The sequence below is a fragment of the Lotus japonicus genome, chromosome 5 (assembly GCF_012489685.1).
Source record: "Lotus japonicus ecotype B-129 chromosome 5, LjGifu_v1.2".
In the NCBI taxonomy this organism is placed as follows: domain Eukaryota; kingdom Viridiplantae; phylum Streptophyta; class Magnoliopsida; order Fabales; family Fabaceae; genus Lotus; species Lotus japonicus.
The window spans coordinates 41500432-41517814 of NC_080045.1; the positions used below are offsets into that span (position 1 = coordinate 41500432).

The window sequence follows — 17383 nt, forward strand, 5'->3', positions numbered from 1 at the left end:
CCAATGAAGCATTAAATATTTTTTTTCCAAAACTATCCTCGTATTTAATATGAAAGATTTAATCCTCAAATTAGTCACTCGCCAAATTTTTTTAGCAAAAGGTCTTCGCGTTTGCACAACATTTGAAGTAAATCCTCGCCGGAGTGCGGAGCTCCAGCGAGCTTGGTCAGTGGTAGATGAATGCTGATATGAATTTGGCCCAAGTCGCAATTTTGTCCTTACCCTGACGAACATGTGTCTTCTTCAACTGTTTCCACCATGCTTGCGCACGCCCATGCTAACAAAGTGTCACCAACGGAACACGTCGATCGTCCGGAACAGCTTTGAAGTCCAAAATCTCTTCAACTTGGGCTAGCCAATCGAGGAATTCATCGGATGCCCGTCGAACGTCGAAATGTCCACCTTGAAGCCATTCTCCCAACGGCGTGCAGCACGATCGAGTGAAGGTTCATGACGCTCCTAGAAGAGCGGATTGTCCGTTCTCACAATCACATCGTCTTCAGAAGGTTGCTGCATCATAGCATTGAGGCGCCGAGTGAGCAGTTCGACCTAGCGGCGCAGGTCAGCAACGTCCGATGGGTCTACGGGAGGCTGACGATGTCCTCGAGGTGGCATACTGCTTGATCAGTGGGAAACACTAGCGGTACGCGCGAGAGGAAGGGGCGCTGGCAACGCGAGACCAAGAGGCAGAGAGAGATGCGCAACGTCGCAATCTAAATGGACGGTGGTGTTGCGCGGGTCTGATGGTGTTGAAACGGGTCACAGGTCTAAGGGCGTGGGTCGCAACTCAAACGTGAAACAGGGACGGAGGTGCGGCAGGAGGGCGAACAGAGGAGTTGGACGCACGGAGAAGGGCGGCTCGCTCGGGTTACGCGGTGGTGATGCACGGCGTATGAGAGAGAAACAACGCAGCAGTACGTTTGAGGGTGTTTTTTTTTTTCTTTTGAAAAGAGGTCAGATTTGGATCAAAGGCCTTATGATACCACTCCGATGCAGCATGCGTGGGGGAATGGTCTGAAAATTCAAACTCTCATTGGTACCCGCGGGATACCGAGAATTCAAAGGTTAAAATTCGTTGAATGCAGATTTTTCTCACTCATTCTAAGTGTTATAGAGCACTCCTCTCTTTTTTCTATCTGGTCTAGTCAACTCTATTTTGGTACCTTTTATGGTTCAGTGCAAGTTAGCAAAGTGACTAGAGTAAAATAAAATCCTGTCGTATCTAATAGATTTATATTACTCAATGTGTTTGTTATTAATGGTCGATCTGATTGTGAAGACGAGACTTGACTTAACTGTGATTGTGTGGATATCCATTCACTGCTTGTATGTTACATTTTTATCATGGGCTTATCTCTCTTGCTCGATCAATCCCATATTAGGCTAAAGAGAATGGGGGGACTAGACACTGGACCATTCTTTGAACCCAGCCATGAAGAAAAGACAGAATAAAGAGCTAGCTAGGAAGCTGAATAGAGAGCTTCAGAACTCAGATTGGCATCCTTTCAAAGTTACCATAATTGAAGGGAAAGAAAAGGTATATATGTATTTGTTAAACATCTAAGTCCCTCTGAAATTATCCTCAACTCTAGCTAGCTGTTTCTTTGCAATGCATATCATCACTGTTAATCAAATTTGGTTCATCTGCTATTTATTTTCATTTCCTCTTCATGAAGACATTGGATTTGTTGATGGCCACTGTACTTTAGGTTAAAGCCATTATGCATTCTTAACCTGTAGTCCTTTCACCTAGTGTAAGCTATATAAAGAACTTCCGTACTTGATTTTGGTCAACTCCTTGCAAAATCTTAATCAGGTTGTTTTGGTTTTTTGTGAGTATTAACTTTGAGCTTAGTTGTTTAGTTTTGATTTGTTGATTTAATTGAATGAGAACCAAAACGAGTATGCCTCCGATTCACCTCTACTAACCGGAACCTAAATTTGTATGTTAGCCATGTTCTCGCTCTTGTTCATCACTTATTGTGATTCATGAGGTGGCTCTAAAGTAGGTCATGAGAATGAAGGCTCTGAAACCATGCATCTAAGAGAAGCTCATTCATCATGCCGTCAAAATCCATCTGAAACCTATGAGAGTACAAAGTTAAGATATTAATTGAGGTGCCCACTAGGATGGACCATTAATAATTTGGTCTACCGGTGCACCATGATTTATCACCATTAGATCTTAGCATCTTGGAATATTCTTTAATCGTATGGTCAAGATTTGATGGATGAAAAAAGGGTAGAAATGTAAATGTCAAACACTTGTTCCCCACCCCTTCTCCTTGCCGGAACTGAATCACCACTGAATCCCTAAATCTCTGTCCATGAGCACTACTTCCATGAACAAACACTTCCAACATATTCTTTTGAAGACAAATCCAGAATCAAGAAAGATTAAAGAAGAGTTGAAAAGGACTATTGGCCTGTTTGCATCAGAGTAAAGTGCAAGAAAGAAGCAGATATTTTTATACTCTTGACATTTTCACAACAAGTGAACTTTAGCTTGAGATTAAAAAAAATAAGAACAAGAATCTGTCTTCCGTTTATATCAAAGATGTTTTTTCAACCACTATTTTCTATGCTCTACATTTATGGGATCCATATATACAAAAATCCCATTATACAAAGCAAAAATACAGTTCAGCAACAACAACTATAAAAAAGAAAAATAAAAAATTGACCGAAACAGAACTGATATAACCAGTCAATAACAACAACCAGCAACCTCAAAAAACAATCCTTCTACCCAGTATGCCTTGGCACACCACAAAAGGAAACAGGGAAGAATTAGATTTTGGTTCAAAACGGCGTCGGATCAGGCAACCTCCGGCGGAGAAGGGACGTTGAGGTTAAGATCCAAGAGTCACTGTGCGAGGCGGCGGCGAGTGTAAAATCAGCCACCGGGAGATCGAACCCGCACATCTCGCGGTGACCAATGCTCAGCATGGTCTTCGGACGAGCAAACGCGTTGAAGAACATCACGGGACGTGCAACCGAAAACGCAAAAGCTCCGTTGCCAGAACCAGCGTGGGCGGAAGCTCGAATCAGAGATGTAGGTGAAGAGCTCGATCTGGGCACATAGGGAGTAGGTCGTCAGAAGGATGAAGGTGAAGAGCTCGATTTGGGCACACAGGGAGACCATCGCCGGAGAGATGGGCGGCAGGGATGGGAGGGGCAGAGGGGAGAGTGGGAAGAGAAGGAGAGCAATTACAGAGCAAGTGAAGGGAACATGAAGAAGAAAAGGGTAAAAATAAGTGAAAAACCAAAATTGTCCTCTGTTCCACCGGTGGACCAAAATACAATTAGCCCACCCTAGTGGGCACACCATTAATTGACATACCAAGATTGTTGACATTCAAACCAAAGAAAGTGAGGACCACACCTATCTATACCTTATTATTTAGGTAGCCTCTTACACTGCTTTGAGTGACCATGCATTGCTGCGATAGCTGCATTTTTCTCTGCTTGTTTCTTACTGTTGGCAGGTTCACCAGTAAATATATATTCTAACGCAAGAGGCGTGGTGACACGCGTAAACATAAGAAAAACATGGAACCACTATGGGCGGAAAACTCTACTCACCAACACAGCTGCATTCATAGGAAATCAAATCCGAGATTTTGCTCAGGTTAGAACAACTCGGTGTCAGTTGATATATGCACTTGGTGGTTGCAGAATCAATTCTGAGAATCAGCTTCTGGGTCCAGAATCGGTTCTGATAATAGAGAAGCTGATTAAAACATGTTATGAATAGATGAGGTATGAGGGTACACAAAGATAAAAGTAAAACAAGGTTCCACTGCAATAAATGAATGTGAATAACCAGTCGTGTGTTTTTGGGTATCTCTATCTCAATTGTGACATATACTTGCAGTTTTCTGATTGTAGTGTCTCTAGAAAAGAGGACCTACCTCATAAATAACTATTATATACTTGGGATGAACTGTGGTCAGCTTTAATTCTGTCCAAACATTAAACAAACACCAAATAGCACCTCATGAGTCCTTCTGCAGTTCCGTTTAAGACTGCAACTCATAAAAATGGTTAAAGATGATTATTCTCGGGCTCTGTCTGTTTAATTACTGAAGCAAAGAGTTAAGCCCTCTTTTCTAGTCATATTGAGATTATAAGATTTCTTATTTACTTCTAACATTTGATTCAGTGGTTTTAAGTGCAAATTAAAACACATCACATTTTACTCTGCTGATAAATACAGTTCATTTCCCAAGGCAGATAATTTTCTGAAATTCATAGTTTACTGATAGCCCACTCAAGTATTTCCTATTGAGTAGATTTTGGGTTAATTTCACTGGCACTATTTTGTTTTCCACGATTCCCACCTTTCAGAGGGAAGCTATATTGCTATAAGATATCATTTTGCTATCATGAGCTCTAATTTTCCTGTCTCATTATGATACTATTTCCAACTTCCAAGGTTATCTACTGCTTGGATCTTTGCATGATGATGGTTAAAAAGTGGATTTTGGTGGACCTGCTCAATCTGATTAAGAAAAGGGTTGGTTTCTGTGTTGCACAGTTGCAGCATTCAAGTCTTCTCATTATCTTCGCTGTCTTCACTATTTTTTGATGTCTTTATAAGCATGACTTTTAATCCATGAACCAACTATATTTTAATTTTCTGTTTTCTGTGCATTCTTTTTAGTCCATGTTGTTTATGATGCATATGACTTGGAAGTATAGGTGTGGTTTCATTGCAGTAGTAAGTTCCAGAAAATATATGGAGTTAATGGTTGCGTTTGGTGTTGGATTGTTCCGAACAAATGTGCTTTAACCCCATCTCAGTGTGTTTGGTAGTGTATGGTCGTTGGTTTCTAATGACTTAAAATTGTTACCGATTGTTGATAAGGATTTAGATTTGAATATTGGCTTGAGGAATTATTATTGCACTCATAATTTAATAGTTTCTGTTTTTATATACCAAGCGGGATAAAACAAAATATATAATTTTGATTTGTAATCATTCTACTGTGTTTGGGTTAAGGACGTATCTCTATGGATTTAAAGGTGACTTATCGACTTATTTTAACTTATGGAAAAAATTCAATTAAGGGGAATATATCTCTATGGTGATTCACTTATTGTGTACTTATCTCTCTCTGTATTTAGTCTTCTGGAACTTCTACAACCACTTCTTTTTCCTCTGTCACATGTTCAGTTTATTGGTTAATGTAGTTTTCCTTATTCCTTTTTCCTCTTCAAAAGAACATGGAAGTGATAATAAATGCAATGGTGACATGAAATAGACTTGGTCTGCAGTGGTTGAGCTAAGCTTGATATTGCAAGATGTTAGAATTCTAGGATTCCAATTCTTATGTTTTAACTACTAAATTTAAGCCTTTGAAAGTTGGCAAGCTATAGCAATCAAGAAGAGGTATTCTTGTGGTAGAGTTATATAGCTGACCTCTTATATATTGAACTCTTTTCTCTTCCTCCTTTTGGTTATTTTCTTTAAATGATGATGTTTCCATGAAATTAAGCTCAATTATTAAAGACCGCATTTAGAATGATGAGGACATGAGAGTTTTAGTATCTAAGCTTTCATCTCCTATTTCATCTCAACTCCTTCAACAGCATCTGAATGTATTTTTTCCTATCTTTTATTTTAATTGTTTTCTGAGCTTAGGATGGTTAATTACTTTTCTGTTCTATTTCAGGGAACTCTTCTCAGACCTTGGTGGATTTAACTTGTGGTTCTCTTTTCACAATGAACCTTGTGCAATTGGTCTCCAAGAAGCACTTGGATATTGAAAAGGAAGAAGATGACAAGATGTATCTATTATGGAGAATGGGAGCACGAGTCTGTTTGGCTTATGTACAGAGGGAAGATGTATTGCGGTGTGGTGGCACTGGAATGTCGATGATGGAGAAAGTGAGCCATTTTTATCCCTTCTTTGTAAGTAGTGTAAACATGAAACCAAATCTAGGGAAAAGAGTAGCATATCATTTGTTGATGACCTTTGATTGGTGGTCTTAGCTAACATGGGATTTAATTTAGAACTTTATTTGTGGGCTTCTATTACCCATCTACTGTGTATGTGAGTGTGAAATAGAAGGCATAAGAGCATGCCATGGACATCCAAGCTGGTTTGTTTCTTGGGGGGCTTTTTCAAATTGCACATTGCACAATTACTCAACATAAATATTATAGCATATTACTGTTAAGGGGTCTTATAAATGGGGACGGAGGGAGAACTTTGTAGAGAAAATCAACTTATCATTTTCATTCTTATTCAGAGTATATTCTCTGTTTCATATGCTTCCTATGATGAATATTTATCACTGATTTCTATTTTTTTCTTTCAATAGGGGGATTCCAGCAGAGGTTGCACCATTTGTTCGTAAGCATGGGAAAGCTCCATGGACCTTAATGGGCACATATGGAAAAAAGACTCTCAGATACTTGCACCTGAAAAACCCAAGAAAGTAGCAAAGTTTGGATCTGGCTGCAAACAATTCTGCAGAGAACTAATTAAAGCAAATCATTACTTGTGGTTCAGGTTCACAGGTTTAGATGTTTGAGAGGTGCAATTGGATATTTCTGGGTATTGCATGATGTTTTTGGGGGTGATTATGTAATCTTTAATACATTTTGGCTTTCTCTAAATCTTTTTTGTTGGAATATTATATGGTGTACTTCATATCGTGTCATGTTTAAATGTATGCTAAAATTATCTGCTTCTCAAAAAATCAATTTAATACTTCTAGGTGTTGATTTTTTTTGAAAAAAATAAAAGTGGTTGTTTCTTAGACATGGGCAATCCATAGGATATACATTCAGGAAAAGATCTTAGTCCCAAAATGTATAGACATTCGCTGATTGGTTACTATTCTACTGAATCCAATGTGTCACTTCATCCTCCATTCTTCTTTCTCCTCCTTCTTTCTTCTCCCATATGAAATCTCTTTTATTTCAGGACCCATTTCTCAGTTTCAAAAAAAAAAAGATGCAGAGTATTTGTTCCCTCCTGAAGATGACACTTCATAAGGACCACACACATCAGAACACACTACATCAAGTCTTCCCTTGGACACCATTGGCTTATTCTCCACAAATGAATTCCTGGGTTGCTTGTTGAGCAAGCATCCCTCACAAACCTGACCAGAGGCCTTAACCAATGACAAACCTTTAACCATTCCCTCATGATGAAGTTGATATAACCCTTTGAAGTGCAAATGTCCATACCTCAAATGCCATAGCCAATCAGAACTCATACTCTTAGCTGACAAACACTGAGAACTAATAGTGTTTAGATCCACACGAAATGTCCTGTTAGCTGATAACTCTGACTGAAGAATCAATCTCCTCCTTGGATCTAACACCGACAATTTCTTCTCTCTAGTCTTCAGAGAGTAACCTTTCTCAATTAGTTGCCCTAAGCTAATCAAATTATGCTTCACACTGGGCACATACAAAACATCAGGAATAACTGCTTGCCTACCATTTCTTTTCTTCACAAGAATTTTTCCAACACCAGCAACTACAATAGTGCTATTGTCAGCAAATCTAACACTACTAGTTCTCTTCTCATCAAGGTCAACAAACCAATCTTAGTGACCTGTCATATGAGAAGAGCATCCTGAGTCCAAATACCAAGTATTTTCATCAACCCTATGAGAACTACTAGTCGAATTAACAGCTGAGTTACTCACCTCATCACTAAGAATTTTAGGATCTGTAGGAGTTTTGACATAACTAACTAGAAAAGTATCATCAGGAACAACAAATAATACCTGTTCTGAATCTGAATCATCATCTCGAGCAGAATAGGCTTGATCCTCAACACCTTGCTTGTTCCCTTTCTTCTTGTTCTTGCATTCATAGGAGTAGTGACCATATTTCTTGCAAGAGAAGCACTGAAAATTTTGCTTCTTGTTCTTCCCTTTCTTCATCTTCTCCTTATCCTGTCCTTTCTCCTTAGAATCCCACTTCTTCTTTGAGTCGCCATCTTCTTCATGATTTGAAGCTTGCCCTGACTCTTCACCCTTCCAAGATTTCGATTTGGAGGATTTTCCTTTGTGATTCCAATTTCTCTTACTGAAATTTCCACGAGCATACATGGCTTGCTCACCATCTCTCTCAGAATCCCTCAGATTCAACCTCATCTCATGTGCTTCAAGTGATCCTTGCAACTCATCAATCTTGATGCTTTCAAGATCCTTCGATTCCTCTATGGTAGTAACAATATGATCAAACTTTCTAGAACACCATTAACACACTTCAATCATCAAGTATTAATGCTAGGGTTTAGCATTAATCACAGTCAATGAGAAAGAGAGAGAAATTACACTAAACAGAAATTAATAGAATTGAATGCAAGAGAGAATGATTCTGAAATTGAGTGCCCTTTTAATGAGTGTTACAAGAGGGTTACATTTCAAAACATGATTATTATCTATTATTACATAGCTACCCCGGAATTACACTATTTATTTCCAATACTCCCTACTAATTCAGAACAGTAGCTATAGACACTATACTCACTCAGCTTCCTGCACAACACACTAAACCTTTCAGCTCTCTCTCTCTCAGAGGTTTAACAAATCAGCAAGCTGTTCTTCAATGGGACAATGGACAAGCTCCAAGTTTCCTTTCGTCACTTTGTCCCTTAAGAAATCGTGTCTCTATACTCAGATTCTTGCACAACACACTAAACCTTTCAGCTCGATGCTGTCCACGGCCACAAGGGCTTTCCTCTTCCTCTCTGCCACCTCCACACTCCCACGATACACCGCCACCACCACCAAAACGCGCCTCAGGGGCGTCGTTTTCGACATGTACCGTGCTGTCCTCGGTGACGATGAGTATCGCCGCATCAAAGCCCAGAGCCCCTCCGGTATCGACAACTTGTCTCATATCGACCGATGGCTTCAACACCAACAGCAACAGGCCTATGACACCATCGCTGATTTCAAGCGCCAAGCTCTTCTTCATCTCCAAATCATGCCTGGTATACTATGTCTATACCCTTCCTTCCCCCACCATTTTCATTGTTGTTTCGTTCTCTTCTCTTGTTCATGCGGTGCTCATTTCGATTCTCGTACTGCACTGCAGGTGCTGCTGACCTTTGTCGCCTTCGGGGATTGATTACACGCAATGTCAAGTCTGCTGTTGATATATTTCATGAACGATTTGGGGTTTGTAGTTTATCATGCTTTGCTTTCTGCAAATGTAAAACATGCTTTCTGTAATTATGACATATAGTTTGATTATTGTCACAATTTGGCAGTGAGTGTGGCATAACAGCTTATGTTGTCAAGTTTCATTGTTAACTGTTCCATTTCATTTTATTTAGGGCGTGTTTGTGTAAACAACTTAATTAAGGGCTTGAGTTATGACTATAAGTGATTATCGCACGAACACTTATTCATAAGCTAGCTTGAAAAACATATTGGAATAAGCTAAGAATAAGTTTAGCATACGCTCTTTTTCATTAGTTAATCGAACAACTTATGAAAATAAGCTCAAAACAGTTTATAGGTAGATCATAAGCTATTTTCAAGATAAGCTCAAATAAGCTCTTCCAAAGAGGGCCTTAATCCTATCCTATCTCCAACAAAAGTGAGTAAATAAATGGAGAAAACAAATTTGCAAAGTGAAGAATAGGTTGAGACTGTGGCATCAATCTGGACATTCTACCTTTTGGATGCAGACCAAAGATCACTTTTTCGAACTTATTTAGTGCATTTTCTAGTAGGTAAGCTCCAATAAGCCCACATCCAAAGGGATTAATTATTCTAAAAGGTTCATATTTCTAATTCTGATAGAGGCATAGTAAACTGAACATACACACTTCTCTTTCCATATCCCCTGTTCTTTTTCATATTCAATGGCTCTTGGCATGATGAAGGAAATTAGTTTATTTCTTCTTTCTTTTTAAGTGTTAAACTCCTTCATTATATAATATATATTATTTGACTTTTTCATTGCTGCAGATTACATTTTCTCCGGCGTTAAGCAGGGAATTTCGTCCTTACAAACCTGATCCAGCTCCACAGTTGCATATTTGTTCTCTTTGGGAAGTTCAGCCAAATGAAGTGATAATGATCGGGGATAGCCTTAAAGATGACGTGAGTGATTCTTTTCCTGATAATGTGATTGATTCTGTGCATTTTCATGGTTTATGACTACTGGGACACTATTAGCGTTGTAACTTTGCCATTTCAAGTGCATCAGTTCTTACTATTATCTTTATATGGAAATAATGCTTGTGGTGTTCTTCTAGTATCTCTTTTCACCTCTGTTTACAAACTCAAGGTTCTAGACTAGACAAAACTTTTAAAATTTGATACCTACTAAACCATTGTACTCAATGCGGGTGGCGGCAAGCAAAAATCTGCCATAGAAATATGGCAGATAACGTGGATTATGACAAGCCAGTGAGCATAAAAAAACCTGGATAGTACAGTAAAAAAAAAAAGAACTAGTAACTTAATGTCATGAATGAATATCTGAACCGAGATAAAACCATCAAATATAACACAATCATAGATAGAACACCATAAGTTTCATAAATTGAATAGAAAGTAAAAACCATCAAGTTCATGTTTCAACTAACATTATAACAATAAAAGATAGAAAACAAGAAAAATACAAAGTAGAAATCTAAATGTCTCCTCTTCCACCCTGACATAGTCAACTTCGTTGCCATCCTGAGGTCTATCTCTCTTCCTCTGTCTTTCCTGATCCTCAAAGTTGTCTTCAAAATCTGGTTCTTCATCATCTTCACTTCTCCTTCCGTTTGGCGGTTGAAGATGCACCTGGACCTTTCTTAGAAACCACTCAAGGACTGGTTTCTTTTCATAGTTTTCCGCATAGTATATGTTCTAGGCTCTCCAATTGTTTGTAATCTGCTGCTCTATTTGTCCTATCCTTTAGAGTGCATCAAATGCAATCATATACTCTGCAACTTTTAGGGTAAGGTTACACTAACCCTCTATGGTACATCAACTTCATTTTCTTACACATAACCCCCAAAACTATGGTAAAAAGTGTATCCTTGTATTTTCTGTCAGTGGCAATTTGCACGAGAAGCAGAATAGTAATGATTTTATTTTTGAGAAACATGTTAAGTTTAAGTGTCATGGTTTTTCATGTGCTGATTTTTCATGTTAAGATTTGTTTTCTAAATGGTTAATGATGCCACAGGGAGGGGATCCGAACCTAGCAGAAGTTAACACCGTTCCTCAACCAGGAACAACAGATGAAGCAGCTTCTAAGGCTGATGATGATGGCTCATCAGTGGTTTATGTCCACAGTGATGCAACCTATTGTAAGAAATTGAATAAAGGCTGCGCTGCTGGAATTATACGGGATAGCAGAGGAAACTTTCTGTTTGGATTCTACATTAAATTAGGAGAAAACGAATTCATACATGGGGTGGAAGCTCAAAAGCAGAGGCGATTGCCGCACGCCAAACCTAATTGCAATGCATGGAGTGGTGGAAAGAAAAAAAGAAAGGAAATTCATGTGCTGGTTTAGAAGTGAAGGCCTATACAGATTCTAAGAATTTATGGAAGTGCTTAATGGGAGTCCAAAGGTTGTTAACAAATCACCAGGGTTCACAGATTAAGAAGATCCGTGCAAAAGCAAAGGAATTTAAAAGCTACGAGATTACGCGTGTTTCAAGAGGTGAAAATGAGAGTGCGGATGCCTTGGCAGATTGGGGCTTCGAGCAAAATGTAAAGAAGGAAAATGTGTTCCTTGGAAGTTTCACCAGATGATCGGATAGGGAAAATACTAGAAAAGGAGAAAAGTCTTGAACTGTTCAAAAAGGTTAGTGTTGAACTGTCAATGCAACACTAACCTGTTAGTACAAGAATCTGAAACAAAGCAGCATTTAAAGTTTAAACAACACTAACCTGTTTTATTGTAACTGTCTAACTATCTACTATAGCTATTATAACTGTCCTAACTATCCACTGACAGTTATTATCATATTAGCATTTGAATTATTACTTACAACAAAATTATTTAAATTTTCTCTCAGAATTGTTTTTCCATATTTCTTTGTATTATCATGAATAGCTTTTGCATTTAATTAGAAATGGGAGTCCAGTAACAGAGAAGATGGTATGAGAGAATGATTGTTCTTATTCAATTGAAATCAGAATGAATTACACAACCTTATATAGAAGGTTTACTAATACTAACAGAATCCAAATGCACAAACTCAAGTCAACTAACGCAGTCCATAACCAAAAGCTATTTGTGACAAACAGCTTACCTGGTCTATTCTTTTGCTCCTTTGCAGTAAGGACTCATACATTTTCCAACACCAATATGTTAAATGATACAAATCATGGTACACATTGAATCTGTTAAAAAATATTAGAAAGTTATTCTAGATTTGCTAATGAAATTGCAAATTATAATAGGGAGAAAGGCTGAAATAGAGAAATACTTTTTTTAAACATCAAACGAGCCTCACAATACACTGATAAAACCAACAAACATTTTTTACTGCCATGCTCAAAAGGAGGTTAAGTTTTCTTCACCTTAGTAATTGGAGATGAATAAGTCATAATCTTCCTAGAGTAAAGGTATCCATCAAAGGTCTCATTCCAATCTTCTGAAATTTTGCAGCATTTCTGGCGAAGTCCATCCAATAACAATGAAATAAGTACGACTGGACGAACCATGCACTTGATAAGCTACGATCTTAAGAAGAAAGCTTCCAGAAGGACCTATATAGACAAAAGGTGACAGCCGAAGCTGTATATTTTCCTAATAGATAGAAGAACAAGATGTCACTGTGCCGAACAATATAGAGGGATCCATAACGTATTAAGCTGAATAACGTGTTTACAAAGTCCAAATTACACAAACAATTATGAACAATGACAACATGCTTGGTATCGTCCACAAATATTTAATAATAGCTAAAGCAAGTATTGATTTCAATATAATACTATTAATACATAATCGTTGATAATAAATTGGTACCATATAAAGATTGAAGACACTTATAGAAATTAATCAGGAATTGTCATTCGAAAACCACAAATTTAAACAGAATCATTATTCAACTTTCAAGTATATTCAGGGCCTCGAGTATTTATTTATGGCAAAACATTTAATCAAAGGTTAAATAACAGTTCTTTCAGGAAATTGAACCCGGAGGTTCAAGATTTAACTGTCAAGCCTAAAGATTATGTGTACTCATACTTAGTATTGCGTATATTTCTAGGTTGCCTACGACTTTTAACTGAATAATTTTGTAGTATTGAAAACCTTATCAGATACTTACGAAAATTGATAGATGATACCTCGGTGTGGAGTAGTCGGAGCAAATCTGATGATGGATCTCTGCCGTCCAGAGTCAGTAATAAGGAGAGTCGAGCGGCATGAGATAGAGAAATATCATCAGTAACCATGAAGATTTTTTAACATGTAACAACAAATAATCATAAATCTGGAGTAGTAATTGCCTCAGCATCAATAATAAGCAGCTGAATTGCAAATGGCGTAGATGGTTCACCACCGCTATAGTCCTCTTCTGCAACTTCTCCGACCGCCTCACCGTCTCAGATCCCACCTGAATGAACTAGCAACTGATGAGAAACAACACAACCAAAGGTTTTAAAATAAACATCTACCTGCAACTGGAGCCACAGAGCATGGAAAGCTAGAAGCCATCAAGATATTGATTGTATCAAATCAAACAACCTGTAAAGCAGAATCCAAAGCAAGATTTCTGAGCTAGGGTGTGGCTAAAAAGGGTGAATGCAGCTGGTTCCATGGATTTGAAATTTACACACAATACAGAAAGAATCCAGAACAGATGATCTTTGAGGCACCTATCAAGCCTAATCCATCGATAATCCAGATGATTGATGCGAAGGCCTAGCGGTTCTACGCCATAGGCGAACCAGAGCAAAGGGGAAGATGCACACACAACATCATCAGTGAGAGGTGTTCCAGCTTGCAGCTGGATAGCTGGATCAGGGCTATGGTATCAGGCCTTGAAGAATAGGGGTTCTGGACAACAAAATGCTCTTGATGAACTGTAAACTAAAAATCCTAACGAACAGTAAATGCAAAACTCTATTAGTAAGTTATAGATTAGCATTTGAATTATTACTTACAAAAAGTATCTTAAATTTTCTCTCATAACTGCTTTCGGCTTTCCATATTTCTTGGTATTATCATGGCTTTTGCATTTGATTAGAACTGGGAGTCCAGTATTACTATAAATAAGGTTTGGAAGCTTTTTATTTTTTATCATACCATAAAAAATGTAGTTACAATACAAACTCTTTCTCTTTCCCCCCTCCCCCCCCCCCCCTTATCTGAACACCCTATAAAGAATACATGCTGATGCACCTGGAATGTTGCTTCATTATGTACAATGTCCCAGGCCACCGGATGACTGATGTATTCTTGTAATGGCATTGCAATTTGAAAAATCTTCCATGTCATAAGGATCATTGTTCTCAATGATATTTTTTCCCTACTATACATGCATCTCTCTGTCCACTAAGTCGTATGTCAATCATACACATATCACATGGAAATACAGACAAACATTTAAACAGTAAAGGTCAATTAGGAGAACCAGTACTTGGTAACATATTAGCCAATAGAAAGGCAATATGAAGTAAAGAATTCACTTTTTTTGCAACATCTTTTACTAATATTCTCATCTTCAACGACAAATCAAGGGCTAATAATATTCTCATAGAAAGCAAAGTTATGAGGTTGAACCAGAGAAAGTAAATGGAGAAACTTTGAGATGAACTGGTTTTCATTCAATAAATCAATTCTGTTACAAGGTGAGCTTATACAGAGTCTATTCGCACACTATGCCTGAGAGCTCACACGACAGCTCAGCAGAAACTGTTACAACCTCCAACTAACACCCTAACAGTGAGTTAACAAGCTAACTAACCTCTAACTGACTTTCTTATTTTAGAAGCTAACTACTTACTAGTTATCAGATACATAAATAGCTTTACAGCCCCCTCAAGCTGAGCCTGATATATATTGATCATGTTCAGCTTGGCCACAAGATAATGGAAGTGTGTAGAAGGGACTTAGTAAAGAGATCTTCTGTTTGATCCTGGCTTGTCGGTGGTAATAATAACACCAAACCATTGAGTTTTCTCCCTCACTATATGACAGTCAATATCCAAATTCTTGGTTCTTTCATGAAACACGACGTTAGCAGCAATATGAATTAAGAAGTGCACTCTTGTTGTCACAATAAAGGACTGATTTCTTAGAACAGTGAATCTGCAAATCATGTACCAACTAAGAGAGCCATTGCAGCTCACAAGTAGCACTTGCCAGTGCCCTACTGTGACTTGCTTCTTTGCACGCCAGCTCACAAGGGATTTGCCTAAAAAGAAGCAATAGCCACCGATCGATTTTCTAGTATCTTTGCATCCACCACAGTCAGCATATGAAAATCCGATAAGCTGAACAGTTGAATCACGAGGAAAGAAAATCCCTTTTCTGGACTCCCTTTTAAGTACTTCAAGACCCGTTGAGCTGCTTGATAATGAGTTGTAGTTGGGCAAGATATGTACTGACTTAATTGCTGAACAGGAAATTGTATAACTAGCCTAGTGTTTGTCAAGTACAACAGCTTCCCAATCAATCGTCTATACTGAGCTGCATCATGATATGAGAGTTGTTGTCTTCTTGAGTTAATCTTACACTCGAATCACTAGGTGTAGAAGCAGGTTTGCTGCCAAGAACCCCTGCCTCAAACTTTGATACTGTATCATACAAGTATCTCCATTAAAAATCAATTTTCCATGAACTTGTGATGCCAATTTAGTGACTGAGACTAAAGTGAAGCTAAATTTAGGAATGTACAAAACATCTTTCAGGAAAATAAACTCAGTTAATTGTAGGGTTCCTGAGAAAATGACAGTAGCAATATTGCCATTAGGCAACTTGACTCCAATAGGTTTAATGGCTTTTTGCTTAGTCAACCAAGATAAACAACCACATATATGATCAGTTGCTCCTGTGTCTAGGACTCTAGAATCCATGACCCTAGTGAAGTGTGTGAAGAGGTAGGAGAAATACAAAGAAATACCGTCTTTGTTGTCTGAATGAGAAGAATGCTTCCTCTCAACAATGACCTGATTGATTAACCTTTGGTTCTGGCTGAGACTGTAACCTTGTTTGCTGAAGTTGCTCCTAAGAGCCAGAAATTCCTCTGCAGTAAAAGTCTCAGAGGGTGTGTTTGATTGCAGTTTTTAGTTTTTCTGTTTTCAAAACTGTTTTTGAAAACTATTTTTTCAAGAAGAAAACTGTTTAAAATAAGGTGTTTTCAAACAGTTGAAAAATGTTAATTTGAAAACTAAAACAGAATTGAAAACATCTTTTAGCTGTTCTTGTTTTTTAGTTTTAAGAATTGAAAATGAGAACTTTTTTCAAAAACAGTTTTTGAAACAAGTAATCAAAAAGAGCAATCAAACCCTTAAAGTTTGTTATGCTTTAAATGCAAACAGAAAACAGTTTTCAAAAAGAGCAATCAAACACTTAAAAGTTCTATAAAAAACTCTGTAACAGTGAGTGAATTTTGCTTAAATGCATATAAGTCTTGTTGCAATTCTGCAACACGAACCAGATCTCCATGACAGAATCGTTCCACAATACTCTATGTGTTGTGAGCTTGTTATGCTTTAGATGCAAACAGAAAACAAGGAGAATGTGAAATCTGTCATAATAATAATTTGGTTGAGGGAAAATAATATAAAGGCAGCTAAGAATACAGAATAGTACATCATTTCAGTTTTTAATTCCAATTTTCAGCTTCAATTAAAAAAAAAACCTTTTTTTTGTATTAGCATTTGAACCTTGAACTGAAATGAAGACATTGGCTTTGATATCTAGAAAGAATTTCACGATACTTGAGATGCTGATTCCTTTTGGGTCTGGAACACAAGAAACACAACAGGATTAAAATTGAGAATAATTGAGAAGGGCAGTGGGTGATGATGGGAAGCAAATATTTGAAGACAGTGTTTTTTGGATGAGGGGAGTGGAATTGGAGGGATTTGAAGCATGTGATGCTTGACATAGTGATTCCTTTTGGATCTAATCTGGAAGAGCAACACCACAGGATTATAAAATGAATCAAGTAAAATAAAGATTGAGAAACTTAAACAAGTATTGTTATTCTGACTGAAGATATGATTATTCCTTTTGGATCTGATCTGAAAAGAACAGCAACAAGTTTTGTTATTCTGTTGGATCTGAAGCAGAAAGACATATGATAATTGAAAGGTAAATAGAATAGATAATTGAAAGACATACACAATTATACCGAAAGAAAGACATACATGAATATGGATAGACGGCTGCCGGAGAAAATGAACAAGTAACAAGGGCCGGCTGGGAGAA

The 17383-nt window shown here is 37.8% G+C and overlaps 2 protein-coding genes and 2 long non-coding RNA genes across 15 annotated transcripts; 2 read left to right on the top strand and 2 right to left on the bottom strand.

The window, feature by feature from the left end:
- The first annotated feature begins 1173 nt into the window (after window positions 1–1173).
- LOC130718318 (uncharacterized) lies at window positions 1174–6836 on the top strand. 12 transcript variants are annotated; one of them, XR_009012586.1, is made up of 4 exons: window positions 1299–1537; window positions 4439–4519; window positions 5679–5893; window positions 6331–6810. XR_009012586.1 is itself a non-coding variant. In XM_057568891.1 (3 exons), exons 1-3 carry the CDS (start codon window positions 3553–3555, stop codon window positions 6364–6366), a joined length of 354 nt encoding a protein of 117 aa, XP_057424874.1. In that variant the 5' UTR covers window positions 1548–3552; the 3' UTR covers window positions 6367–6835. The 12 variants fall into 12 exon arrangements, 2 of the variants coding, with proteins under 2 accessions (XP_057424874.1, XP_057424876.1); XR_009012583.1 differs by lacking the exon at window positions 1299–1537 and adding an exon at window positions 1548–3762 and having other exon boundaries at window positions 6331–6809; XR_009012585.1 differs by lacking the exon at window positions 1299–1537 and adding an exon at window positions 1548–3631 and having other exon boundaries at window positions 6331–6808.
- Window positions 6837–8349: 1513 nt separating this feature from the next.
- Window positions 8350–10239, top strand: LOC130718842 (haloacid dehalogenase-like hydrolase domain-containing protein At2g33255). The gene is made up of 3 exons (XM_057569468.1): window positions 8350–8972; window positions 9077–9159; window positions 9958–10239. The coding sequence occupies exons 1-3, from the start codon at window positions 8585–8587 to the stop codon at window positions 10147–10149; spliced, it is 663 nt and encodes a 220-aa protein (XP_057425451.1). The 5' UTR covers window positions 8350–8584; the 3' UTR covers window positions 10150–10239.
- Window positions 10240–10474: 235 nt separating this feature from the next.
- On the bottom strand, window positions 10475–12570 carry LOC130720860 (uncharacterized). Its single transcript, XR_009013260.1, has 3 exons — window positions 12520–12570; window positions 12249–12339; window positions 10475–10925 (listed from the first exon to the last, which is right to left on the bottom strand). It is a non-coding gene; the product is annotated as an uncharacterized LOC130720860 (long non-coding RNA).
- A 9-nt stretch (window positions 12571–12579) lies between these two features.
- On the bottom strand, window positions 12580–13778 carry LOC130720861 (uncharacterized). The gene is made up of 3 exons (XR_009013261.1): window positions 13621–13778; window positions 13291–13559; window positions 12580–12748 (listed from the first exon to the last, which is right to left on the bottom strand). It is a non-coding gene; the product is annotated as an uncharacterized LOC130720861 (long non-coding RNA).
- Between the last annotated feature and the right edge of the window lie 3605 nt (window positions 13779–17383).

What these genes read in the sequence shown, in the direction of transcription:
- LOC130718842 (XM_057569468.1), top strand. Translation starts at nt 8,585, where the DNA reads ATGGGACAATGGACAAGCTCCAAGTTTCCTTTCGTCACTTTGTCCCTT. An exon ending in TCATCTCCAAATCATGCCTG is followed by an intron (nt 8,973 to 9,076) that starts GTATACTATGTC and finishes ACTGCACTGCAG; the next exon opens with GTGCTGCTGACCTTTGTCGC. An exon ending in TATTTCATGAACGATTTGGG is followed by an intron (nt 9,160 to 9,957) that starts GTTTGTAGTTTA and finishes TCATTGCTGCAG; the next exon opens with ATTACATTTTCTCCGGCGTT.
- LOC130718318 (XM_057568891.1), top strand. Translation starts at nt 3,553, where the DNA reads ATGGAACCACTATGGGCGGAAAACTCTACTCACCAACACAGCTGCATT. An exon ending in AAATCCGAGATTTTGCTCAG is followed by an intron (nt 3,632 to 5,678) that starts GTTAGAACAACT and finishes GTTCTATTTCAG; the next exon opens with GGAACTCTTCTCAGACCTTG. An exon ending in GCCATTTTTATCCCTTCTTT is followed by an intron (nt 5,918 to 6,330) that starts GTAAGTAGTGTA and finishes TTCTTTCAATAG; the next exon opens with GGGGATTCCAGCAGAGGTTG.